Source organism: Gobio gobio (genome assembly GCF_949357685.1).
Source record: "Gobio gobio genome assembly, chromosome: 4".
Lineage (NCBI taxonomy): Eukaryota > Metazoa > Chordata > Actinopteri > Cypriniformes > Gobionidae > Gobio > Gobio gobio.
In genome coordinates, this window is record NC_137100.1 from 34,622,575 (window position 1) to 34,635,731 (window position 13,157).

The 13,157-nt window shown below is 38.5% G+C and overlaps 1 protein-coding gene across 4 annotated transcripts in view; it reads left to right on the plus strand.

Moving 5' to 3' along the window:
• Nucleotides 1-13,157, plus strand: part of mink1 (misshapen-like kinase 1) — a 52,436-nt gene that overhangs the window by 11,124 nt on the left and 28,155 nt on the right. For all 4 annotated transcript variants that reach the window (XM_079815318.1, XM_079815320.1, XM_079815319.1 and 1 more), the window contains exons 3-11: nucleotides 1,092-1,274; nucleotides 1,504-1,614; nucleotides 1,995-2,085; nucleotides 2,456-2,586; nucleotides 5,829-5,883; nucleotides 6,725-6,803; nucleotides 8,049-8,224; nucleotides 8,861-8,930; nucleotides 9,806-10,016. In XM_079815318.1, the coding sequence (XP_079671444.1) occupies nucleotides 1,092-1,274; nucleotides 1,504-1,614; nucleotides 1,995-2,085; nucleotides 2,456-2,586; nucleotides 5,829-5,883; nucleotides 6,725-6,803; nucleotides 8,049-8,224; nucleotides 8,861-8,930; nucleotides 9,806-10,016 (1,107 nt within the window). The remainder of the gene's footprint in view (nucleotides 1-1,091; nucleotides 1,275-1,503; nucleotides 1,615-1,994; nucleotides 2,086-2,455; nucleotides 2,587-5,828; nucleotides 5,884-6,724; nucleotides 6,804-8,048; nucleotides 8,225-8,860; nucleotides 8,931-9,805; nucleotides 10,017-13,157) is intronic.

The following is a 13,157-nucleotide window of genomic DNA, read 5'->3' on the forward strand; positions in this document are numbered from 1 at the left end:
ATAAAAAAATTCACCCCCCTCACAGTTGTCATGTAGGGCAAAATTAGCCATACAAACCAAAACCACAATTTGTAGTAGGCTGTAAACATTTTTATTCTGCTGTAAAGTTGGGCATTTTAACATGGGGCTCAATGAGATTCTGCTCCCTTCTGGATGTCGATGAATTGCAGTATATGTTACTTCCATATTGGCCTCAAGAGAAACTGCGGGAGATTGCTGCTTGTGTTAAACCCGTAAATAGTGCGCCAGGTGGATAAGCCGGTTTGTGATTGGTCCCCGCAAAATTTTAACAGAAGCAGGATAGAAATATGTACAGGTTTCCAGCGTGAGCTGCAGGGCGAATCAAATCACCGGTAGATCGGGCTGGGTTCACCCAGTCTAGTGTCACGGAATTTGTCAAATTTTGGATTAAAAGATCAAAAGTAGGTCAGTAAACTTGGGGAGTAAATGTCAGTAAAATTTAATTTAACCATTATATAAAACCAATTTCATAAGGCCCTAAATTTAATTGCGAAATTAAATTGCATGCATTGCAAAAAAAAAAATGTCTTCCTCAGGATCTTTATTTTCCTGTACAAATTTCAAAACATCCTTAAATCAAGATACATTTACTTGACATGCAAAATCAAGACATTACTCAACAAAATTGATTTTATGCTTAAAACAAGAACAATATTTCACTGGGTATAAAAATGACGGAATTAAGTTGATTTTTATGATCATGTTTGCAGATATTTGTTCTTGTTTTAATCATAAAATCCCTTTCACAAGATTTCTTATCAAACTTTTTAACTATTTTTTTTTGTCAAATTAATAAAACGGTTATGGAGATCTGTTGGAAATTGTATTTTCAAACTTTGAAGTATCAATTTAATGCGCTTGTGCTAAATAAAAGTATTAATTTAGTAAAAAAAAACTTGTGAATGCCAGTGTATTTTTGTCAGTTTTCATCATACTGCTATGCCTTACTTTCTCATTTTTGCTCATGTTAAATTAAATATGGTATCTCTGATTATGGTGTATTAACAAAAAAAAGTTAATAAATGAGTCATTTATATGCTACCTTGCTATTGAAATTCTTTCTGTCTCAGGGTCGTCATGTAAAGACGGGTCAGCTGGCGGCCATAAAGGTCATGGATGTGACTGAGGAAGAGGAGGAAGAGATTAAAGCTGAGATTAACATGCTGAAGAAGTACAGTCACCATAGAAACATCGCCACCTACTACGGAGCCTTCGTGAAGAAGAGCCCACCCGGACACGATGACCAGCTCTGGGTCTGTGCTTCCTCAGACCTCTGAACTTGATCACCAGTATAATCTGCGACTTCTGACCTTATAACTGATTTCATAACTGCTAAAAGTCTTGCATCATGACACTGTGATCAAATAAATACAGCTATAGTCTGGCGTTAACTAAAATGGCATTAAATATTGATATTTAGAGATCATGGACCTGTATCTGTTTGCAGTTTCATATATGTAAATTTTGTGTGTTTTTGTTTAGTTGGTGATGGAGTTTTGTGGCGCCGGCTCGGTGACAGACTTGGTGAAGAACACAAAGGGCAACTCTCTGAAAGAAGACTGGATTGCTTATATCTGCAGAGAGATACTGAGAGTGAGATTCCTTAAGTCACCATAAAATCAAATTGACAAATCTTATTGCAGTGTTTATTATGATTTCTCTGTGCACATCATTTCTTTTTTTAAATTCATGTGCCTTCGTAGTCTTTAATCAAAAACATTAACTCCTTCCCCTCGCGTTGACATCTCTTCTGATGATGTGCACTGCCGGCTGTGTGGGACAATAATGCATCCCTTCCAGCAACCTGTAAACGTCAAAACTTAGAAAAAAAAGACAATCACAATTTTAATTTCATGCTAACTTTAACAATACACATTACATGCGTGTTACATGATGCCTAACTGCAGCCTTACTTTTGATGAAATTATATGTAATGTTGCACAGCCACTAAGCACTGTCTCTCTGTTCCTCAGGGTCTGTCTCACCTCCATGCTCATAAAGTCATCCACAGAGACATCAAGGGACAGAATGTACTGCTTACAGAGAACGCAGAGGTTAAACTTGGTGAGTGGGATATTTGCTTTGCAGCTGTGGTATTTGATTTGTGTAGCCCTGTTTTGTGTGTTTGAGTGTGTGTTGTCTAGCCTATATCCTGTCTGATTAGAGAACACTATCTTTTAACAACTAGAGCAAAGCACCGAAGCTCATTAATATAGGCCTGACACCACGACAAAAATATCTTCACACGCCACAACCTGAGGGAGAGTGTGGTAGAAGTGGAAGAGTGTGTCTGTGTGTTTGAGAAGGAAGGAATTAGCAGAGCTGAATATAAACATTTTGTCTGCGCAACAGGTTTCATAAGACTTTGAAAGCAAAATGTGTCATGTAACAATACAGACCCTGATGGCTTCCTCTTTTCTCACTTTCTCTGTAGTGGATTTTGGGGTGAGCGCACAGTTGGATCGTACAGTGGGCAGAAGAAACACTTTCATTGGCACTCCGTACTGGATGGCCCCAGAAGTCATTGCTTGTGATGAGAATCCTGACTCCACCTATGATTACAGGGTAAAATGAGCTTCTGACAGTAGATGTAAACCCTTGTTCAAAATTTTGGATAGGTTGGATAGATTTTAATTTTTTTGAAAGTAGTCTTTTATGCTCACCAAGGCTGCATTTATTTGGTCAACAATAAAAACTGTAATATTGTGAATATTGTTTTAAAATGTAATTCATTCATATGATGGCAAAGCTGAATTTTCAGCAGCCATTACTTCAGTCAGTGTGACCATGATCCTTCAGAAATCATTCTAATATGCAGGTTTGATGCTCAAGAAATTTCGTATTATTGTTAATACTGTGCTGCTTAATATTTTTGTGGAAACTGTGATACATTTTTTCAGGAATCTTTGATTTAACTGAGTGATTTAAAAGTACTGGCACTTTTAGGGTTCTTTCACACTTGGTTCGATTGCCTGGACCGAACATGAGTTCGATTGCTCCCCCCTCCCTCTGCCCCCGCTGGACTGTGTTCATATTATATTATTTGAATCGAACCATGGTGCGTTTGCGTCATCAAAGCAGCAGCTGTTTACCCCGTTGCTTGGTAACGACAGCGAGCGAGAAGGTGGAAAAATGCAAAGCGTTGCTCACCTCACTTTTATATTTTTGTTTTTGAACCGTTGGTTTTGTTACCAAAGCTTCAGTATGTAATGGCACTTGCATCTATCTGCAGTGAATGTACTGCAAATGCACTAAAGCAGTGTTTCCCAACCGGGGTGCCGCGTCTGATGAGAGCAGGGGTGCCGTGTAAAAGTTCTTCAAATATATAAAAAAAAATCTCTTTGTAAACTTTGTTCAATGCATGCGAGTGCTGCCGTATGTTCGAATATGACGAGTAATTTCCGCCGTCATCACCCGGGTGTAGTGCCAGAAGACGTGAATGAGAAGACTCGCGCGCTGTGAGAAAATTTGTCTCTGTGCACTCATCCGAAAGCGCGCACACGTCTCACAGTGCGCAAATATTGAGTTCTCTTTCAAGTCTTGAAAGGGACAAACTCACACAAAAAGTATGTCAACATGTCCATCTTGATGAGTATTCTAGCAGACATAGTCTGTATATGCCTTAAGTAAACTTTATACAGTTGAGAAAGACGACGCATATCCATGCTTTAGGTCTTAAAGGGGCAGTAGCCTTTACTGCTGTCTGTTTAATGTCAAACAACAAAAGACAAGGACATCACTTACTGCTCTTGATTGAATAGCTTTTGTAAGTTTAATAGGATTAATCTTTAATTTATACACTCAAATATGCAATGCTATTTTACATTCGATCAATTTCTGTATCTGAAAACTAATGTTAGACATACCTGAAAAACCTGAAAAGCATAGTTTATTTTATTAGTATCTTTACTCAATAGTATTTATTTGTGCTGCTGCTTGTATTTAAATTATTTGTTTTTTATTTTTTATTTGACATTAGTCCCTTTATTCCCTGAACATAGCAAATACTGAACCGTACCGAAACCGTGAACCTAAAACCGTGATACAAACCGAACCGTGAGCAATCTGTACCGTTACACCCCTAGCGTAACGTATGATAGGGGGTGCCACAAAATGGAGAACATTTTCAAAGGGTGCCATGACCGAAAAAAGGTTGGGAAACACTGCACTAAAGAACGCTGAAGATGAGCAGAAATGAGATCTACAGCTCTCTGCTTGCAGTATGTCAGTCACGCTCGCCAGGAAAATGAGTGAAGCACGCACTCATACACACATTGTTATAAAATCATACGTCATTAATAGCGGTTCACTTCCGTGATTTAGTACGATTGCATACACATCAGCAGCGAACCGTACCGGAGCCAGACCACTTTTTTAAGCAGACTCGGGTACGGTTCATGGGTGCGTACCTGAGTTCGGAAGACAGCGTTCACATCATCCAAACGGACCGAACTCTGACGTCAATTGAACCCGGGTGCGCAACAAAAGTGCTAGTGTGAAAGCACCCTTAATACGTTTAATGCATCCTTGCTGAATAAAATAAATTTCTTTAAAAAAAGTACACTAGGCGTTTTTCCATTTGGTACTTTTGACGAATATATTTTACGATGTTCCATGGGCATAGTTTATGGGGGGGGAGGTAACCCCCCCAATATTCAAATCCATCAGTTACAACACCCCCCCCCCCCCCCCCCCCTCAAGTATTTCATCATCAAAATCACAGTAGATCAAATGAAAAATATGTAGAATTCATTTATTTTGTAACAATAATTTTGTTCCCAATCAAATATGAGTTTGTCATAATAAATCAGACAAAAAACAATCCCCTTCCATTGAACCGATTGGTAACGCCCAACCAATGAGTCGCACTTTCACCAAAACAACGCCAGCACATGGTTAACGTTAGCGCCAAAAATGAAGAGAAGTGCTGCACAGCGGACTATATTTAACTGCTGGTCAGAGAGGGATGCAAAAAATAAATAAAGCATGTACTGAGAATGAGGTATGAGAATATTGTGTAATAGCTAAGAACACACCACATATATTTTAGCTAGCTAATCCATTGCAATGTATTTAGCTATAACTATCAGTATAACAAGTTACCAAAGCAGCCGTCTGTTTTGCTAGTTCATTTTTCAATAGTGTCTGTAATTATCAATGATTTACAGTTGTTCAAGAGCCAATGTGTTTCCCTTAAAAAAAAAAATGCATTAAGGTGGAATGTAAAAATCTTAAAATAAATGTCTAAATGTTGTCTCTTTCATATTTTTATATGTTGAATTTGTAATCAGTTAAAGCATGTAAGTTAGGGATAGATAGATAGATAGATAGATAGATAGATAGATAGATAGATAGATAGATAGATAGATAGATAGATAGATAGATAGATAGATAGATAGATAGATAGATAGATAGATAGATAGATAGATAGATAGATAGATAGATAGATAGATAGATAGATAGATAGATAGATAGATAGATAGATAGATAGATAGATAGATAGATAGGAAGAAATAAATTATCCAATAACAATACACAACAAAAAAAAAATTACCAGACAGCATACCAACGTTCAACCCCCCAATGTTCAAACCAAATCTACGCCCTTGTGTTTTAAAGATCAGTGGTCTAGAAATAGCTCCATAAGAGGGTCTTCTCTCATGATGGTGGCCATGTTAAGATCACACACAGCCCTGCTATCATATGCTGATCAATCCGCCCATCCCTGCCCATTATTGTACTATTTTGTGACTTTGCCTGAATAAAATAACCTATTTCCCCCCTATTTTTATTTTATTTTACAACAGAGTGATATCTGGTCTCTGGGAATCACCGCTATAGAGATGGCTGAAGGAGCACCTCGTAAGTACACTGTCTGTGTGTATACAGATGCAACCTCACATTACAGTGTGGATCCAAACCTTAATATGAACAAAATAACTATCAGTCCATTGTACTGGCAGCATGACACTCACATTACAATCGCAATAACAGCTCCTGTTTTTAAGTCAATAGTAAAAAAGAGTTTGCGTAGTTAATGCTTTCACTTTACCACTCACATACTCTGGTCTGAAAGGCAAATGGAGTGATATATGCAATAACATTCTTATAAGCGCATGCCACTGTTGTCATCTGATGCTTTGAATGCTCAAGCTATTTAGAGTTGGGTGGATTCTGATGGGCTGTCAAAGTTTTATCGTTCATCAGCTGGAAAAAACAATTCTGAAAGAGATTCCAATGATATCGTTCCTCTGATGTTATCATTATATTTATTACGTGGACTTCCCTATTCTTATAGAATTAAAATGATTATTAAAACTTTATAATTTTCATTATAGTTGTCCTTGGTGTAAAAGCATTTTTTTTTTTTTTTCTTCAGTTTTTAAAAAAAAAAACATTTCACATTTTACAACTCAAACAAACAGTAATACTAAACCTCCCTCTTTCCCATACCTGTTACGCCAGTTGAACAAAAGGAGTAATAGAGTAACAGAGGTCGATCATTGTCATAACTTATGCAGCACAACACTTAGTCATATTCTCTCTCTTACACACTCACACGGACAGCGTGTAGCAGCGGCCCAGTCACTGTTCTACTTTCGTGAATTGTTTCATGAATTGTCACACCTTGAGTCTGATAATTGGGCACATGGGTGAAAGAGTCTTTTATCAGCATGTTTGATTTCTGTGCTCTTTCCCTCAGCGTTGTGTGACATGCATCCCATGCGAGCTTTGTTCCTTATCCCACGGAACCCTCCTCCTAAACTGAAGTCCAAGAAATGGTGAGGACACGCTGTTTTAGCTGTTATTTTAAGATCAAGCTATATTTTCCTTCTTCCTTCCCTCCCCTTTTTTCCCTCGACTATATATATATGCACTGCATACTAAGTTATGGTCGCTGCCATCCATATAGCTTCTCTTTTTGTATGTGGTTTCCACGTTTAATAATGTTTTTCACAGTGGTGTTGCAGTGTTTGCTCTCACACCTACATCCTCACACATATAGAGTTCTGTTGCATGATGAAAAATTAGTTATCTTTTCTACCTTCAGTTCATCTTTGTTTTTGTCTTTTTTTTCCTGTTGGTTGCAGATGTCATATATATTGGCTTGCCATGCTATAGTTTTCAGATTGGAGATATTTTGGTCCTTCTGGTCAGAACCCTGCCCTTGAACAGCTGGTTATATAAGTAAAGATGGAGCATATGTTGGGGTTGAATTCAAAAGGCCATGTTTCGTTTTAATGTCTTGTTAGCAATGACTTGTAAGATATTCTGCTTCCTGTTTAAATGTTGTTCTTTTCAACGTGTGTGCGCCTGATTTGGTTTCATTTAGATTCTTTTTTTCCTTTAAAACTATAAAACCAATTATATTAAAAACTATAACAGTGCTTATCAAGGAGGAGTTTTTCTTGTTTAAATCTGCAGTCTGTAACTTTTTGCGCTATAGCGGTTAATAAACAGAACTGCATGCGTCTTGTGGAAGAACATTGCAGCCGGAGCTACTTCTCTCTGTTTATGTCTATGGCGAGTCACGCAGGGACTGTGCTCCTCCGCTGCGGTTCCTACCAGACCGGTCTGAAATAGTCCCAATATAAACACTTATTATAAGTGTCCCATTACTCCATAATTATTCAGGGTAAGACAAAAACACTGTTTGGAAAATCGTCATCTTGGATTCAAAATGGATTCATCTTATAATTTTTGTAAATCTTGAACACAATTAAAAGTTACGGACAGCAGCTTTAATATTTCTTTTTTGCAATACATTTTTATGTGTTAGAAAGAATATATACAATTATACACTGTTCAAAAGTTGGGGTTTCTTTAAAACATTTAAAAACTATCTAAAAAATTACTGATTGCAACTGGCCAGAAACTCTTTTTGCACTGACCTGGCGCATGTGAGGCATTTCCTACTTCTCTGGCCTGCAAAATACCATTCTATAATCTCTTTTTTTTTTTTTTTCCTTGAATTGACTTTCTCACTAATACATTCATTTCTTGCATGTTTTTTTTGTCTCTTTCAGGTCTAAGAAGTTTATTGACTTTATCGAGGGTTGTCTGGTGAAGTCATATCCGAGTCGTCCATCCACAGAACAGCTACTGAAACACTCATTCATCAGAGACCAGCCCACTGAGAGACAGGTCCGCATCCAGCTCAAAGATCACATCGACCGCACACGCAAGAAACGCGGCGAAAAAGGTGTGTGCCATGTCTTGTTTTCTTTAATGTTGCCTTTACAAATGATTAAGGACAAAATATAAGAATATAACTTTATTAATCACAGTAGCCCCACACATTTCATGACTCAAATCAGTTTTGTTATCAGAGTCAGGACAGCCATAGGGGCTCCTCTTAGACTATAGATTGTAATTTGTCCACCCATTTGCGGAGTGGTGGGACAGAATATTTAATAAAGTTTGTTTACTTGCAGTGAGGTCACCAAGACTCCCATCAAATCAGAGCTCATCAATGTTTTGGACCACAAATAGGGTGCTTGTGCATAACTTTGTGTAGCTTGGAGTAACTCATGAGATCTGTGGCCAGAAGTGTAATCAAATAGCACAGCTGGGCTTGAACTATGTTTCTTGCTGGATATGAAGTTTGAGGAACCGCTAAAAATGGAAGCATCCAGCCAGCCAGCAGCCTTCATCAGTTCAGTATTATCAGAGCTCATACAGTATCAGTTAAGGAAGAGTGCAGATGATTTAGACTCTAAAGTGCTGCAGTATGCATAAACTGTGTTGAGCCATATTATATTAATGCCTAAAGTCTTTCTTGTTATTTTCTTGCACTCTTCTCTCTCTCGGTTTTTCATTTTGTCTTGATTCCTCTCAGAGGAGACTGAGTATGAGTACAGCGGTAGTGATGAAGAGGATGAGAACAGGGGAGATGAGAGAGAATCCAGGTAAACACTGCATCTGTGTCTACACAACCCTACATAGCACTACACAACACTGCAGAAGCTCTCTCCAGTGTTATTGACATTTTGTGTTAACTTACTAACTTAGGAGAAAGTATTTGAACATCATAAAATTCACATACTTTATACTGCTATCACAGTTTAATGTATAGAGACCAGAGATGGAAACGCTACTATAGCTAAACTCTAGGGTCAAGCTGCATTAAAGTGGGAAGAAAATGGTCTTGACATAACTGACTTAAACTATTAGATAACTGTCCTGGTACTTCACATAAACTAGTAGATATAATTTCACTTGAGATTTGATTTGATAATCAGTTTTCCTTGAGAATTGACTTAAAGTAGATAACCGACTTAGGATTGAAACTAGTACATAACTGGCTTGACTTGAACTACTAGATAACTGATTTGAGACTAGTAGATAACTGTGGTGAACTCGAGTTGAACTATAAGATAACTGATTTGACACTTGGCTTGAAGTCTTGTCTGTTCATTTCAGAATGAGTCAGAAATAAGTAAGCCATTTCTTTGTTTGAGGTGGGATCATCAAATCATGACAACTGCTATTTGGAAACAATCACTATTTTTGCAATTGTGCTTGGAGCTTTGGGGGCGGAAAATACACCCTTCACCCTTAATGGATTTGTTTAGGGAACTGTTTTATGTGCATAGATGATTCCTTGTAATGCTCCATTAATGCTTTATCATAATACTCAACATGGATCAATCCCTTTACTCACTTGCACATGAGTACATGCCCTTGATTTAACAGAGAAAGAAATTAACATGCAGTCCTCCTTGCAAACCTTAACTGTTTATATCAGCTGACTCTCCTCTGTTTCTGTTAATTTTGTCTGAAGCTCAATTTTGAATGTTCCTGGTGAGTCGACATTGCGGAGGGATTTCCTGCGGCTGCAGCAAGAGAATAAGGAGCGTTCAGAGGCCTTAAAAAGACAGCAGGCGCAGCTCGCCGCTCAGCGCAGAGACCCAGAGGAGCACAAACGCCAGCTGCTGCATGACCGGCAGAAACGGATAGAGGAGCAGAAAGAACAGAGGCGTCGCTTAGAGGAGGTACACAGGCTTGCATGTGCACATGAAAGTCACTGAACATCATCATTTTTTTCACAGGAAATTATATGAGCAGATTAACAATCATAAAAGGTGGTCTGTATACGTGTATTGATAGATACTTGCTCTGTTTAAGATGTGGCATTTTTCCTCCATAACTATAGTCTAGAAATCTAGACGCACCCTCTCGGCAGAATTTTTTTTTTGCCGCGAGTGTTAGTCTAGCAACTCTCGGTAGACCTGAGAGCTGTAAAAACCAAACTCTGGTCAGGCCAATCACAGCGTGTGTAGAGTCGGTGGGCGGGCTTAACATAATGACGTCACGGCAGAGTTGCGGAGGTTCTGCGTGCTACTCGTAAACAAAGAAGCTGACGAACAGCGACTTTGGCCACAACTCTGGAAGACTTGGAGTTAAGCTTTTCTTTGAGAAAAGAACGGCACTGAAGTCATTCTTAAGAAAAGAAGATGTGTTCGAAGTTTTGCCTACCGGATACGGCGAAAGTCTATCAACTAACGTTAGCTCGGCTTCGCCAACTTTGCTGTCAGAAGTGGACGAGCCTTATGTAAGAGAGTCTCCGCTAAACTTCACAAACTTCAGTGAACGAGCGCTACTGCACGCAAGCGCCAAAGTATCAGAGCACCATAGAATGCGTATGTATTAGTGATGCGCGGATCACAGTTATATCCGCGGGCGTTGCGGATAATCCGCGGGTCGGGCAGGTCAAGTGATTAAAAAAAACAAAACATTCCAAAAGTTGCGGGTGGGATGTGGGTGGATGATTTTGACAAATTTGATGTTGATTTTAATAAAGACACAAACTCTCTTTTCACCGTAAAACGCAATGAATGTACGTCACTATTTTACTTTCATTTTCAGCAATGGGAGAGAGAGCGGCATCACAGGGTACCCGCGGGACCTTAAAAAGTCTTAAATGTCTTTAAATTTCAAAATCAAAATTTTAGGCCTTAAAAAGTCTTAAATTCGCTGAAGTATTGAATTCTAGGTCTTAAATAATTTTATACGGGTCTTAATTTTCCTACGTCCATGTAACGCTACCTCTTGCTCATTGAAATCAAGCCTGTAGTGCTTCAGTCAGAAATTGAAGCTTTCGCGCCTCGATCGCCCCCAGGTGGCCGGTCCCAGTATAGCTCCTAAACCCCGCCTCTCCATGTATTAGAATGGGCGCGAGACACACTAAACAATTTAATTACACTTCAAATAATTGTTTCCTAAAGATGGTTTCTGTCATTTTAGGCAGTTTTTATTACAATAATTTCATTTCAAGTGTTCGTTTTTTAAATAAGTTTAGTTTTAGTGAGTTATTTGATGCTATAAAAACGAGGGGTGTGACGTCATGATTGACAGCTGAGATTGACGGGTTCTCTGAATGAACTTGTCACTGAGGCACTAACGGACTTTTTTCTGGATTTTTGGGAGGAGATTGGAGCTTTAGCTTTAATTTCTACACTTCCATAACTGTTTATTTCACACCAACATAATGAATTGTTCTGCATCTGCGAGAGTGTGGGCGGGCTTTTGATAATCGCGCCTCTACTTCCTGTTCTCTACTGCGCAACTCCGGTCCCGAGATCGCTACTGCGCAGACTCGGTCCCAAGATGTCAGCGCCGTGAGCGGGCCTATGAAAGCTTCAACTTTGGTCAGCGGAAGTCAATGAAGTCGCGTCGTCCATATTTTTTTACGGTCTATGATTGAAATGCTCCCGCAGCGTTTTAGAGAGAGAGTGTGTGTGCGTGTGTGTTGTAGTTCGTTCTTTCGCAAGTCCAACTATAGTTTGCTGTATTACAACTACAAAAGAGACCAGCATGCATCTTATATTGCAGCCAATCAGCTTTGGTGTTATTGGCGCGAGTCTCTTTCGGATTGTACCACAGACACATCAAACAGATTTTATTCTTCAGCTTCAGTTCTAATAGTTCACACGATTGTGAAAGCGATTCTTTCTTACCTGCCATCTGGCATAATGACCAAATAAAAGTATGACATGCACGATAGCACTAAAAAAAGCGATGTATACCCCGAACTGATTCGCTACACGGACAGATGTCAGACTGGCTGCGGATTCTGTGCACGCGTTTGCCGCCTGTCAGCGCTCGCGCGAGTGTACCGAATGTGTCTATTTCTAGGCGCATTACTGTAGGTCTTAAAGTGAAAGCCACCCAATATAGCCTAGCCTTTACCCACTCCTGTCTGTGTAGTTAATATTAATCAAACCACAACAACGGGGAAAAACAAACAGAAGCCTATCCTTAACTTAAAGCACTGTTTGTATCTGTATATTTAAGTTGTATTTATTTGTCCTTTTGTCAAACAAGATTCATGCATTTTGTTTGTTTTATTGCCATGTGTGACTATTGTGCATCTAACATATGGTAAATGTAGCAATCCTAATAATGACAGAAAAAAAACATACACATTTCTGAAAATGACCACCACAAAATCAGTAATTTTGATCTCACAAAAAATGATATATATACAGGGCTCTCAAGTCTTACGCATTGGGCGTGAGACACACACATTTCAACCCGTTCACACGCTCACAAGCCACACCTTGTTTTTCTCACGCAGAGAAATTTCCAGGATAATGCCCACCAAGTTGCGCCACTATTAAGAGGAATCAAGTGAAAGTTCAGAAGGCCATGCCACGCACCAGCCAATCAAATAAAAAATAGCTACCGAACAGCCAATCAGAAAATAGCATTGCTGTATCCGGGTAAGATTTAGATATTCCTGCAACAACAACGTTTACATTCTGCCGCCTACAGGTGGTTTAGTTTAACGTTTTCTTTCCAACATTTCTTATTTGTATATTCAATTTTTTTTAAAACAATCTCATAAAATGTTTCAGTGTAAACTATTTAATTTGATTGGCAACAGCCCTACAGTGTCTTATTCTAATTTAATTTATAGATCAAATTTAAGAATATAAAATTAAAGCTGAAGCATAGCCTATATTTAATAAGATTATGGCAAAATGCCCTTAAAAATATCAAAGATATGCAGATTTAAATATGTCAAAGCTGATTGAACACTGGTGAGAATATTGCTTCAGAATAAATTATATTTACAACAGTAAATTTTGAAATATATGAAGTATATATATATATATATAATGTATATATTC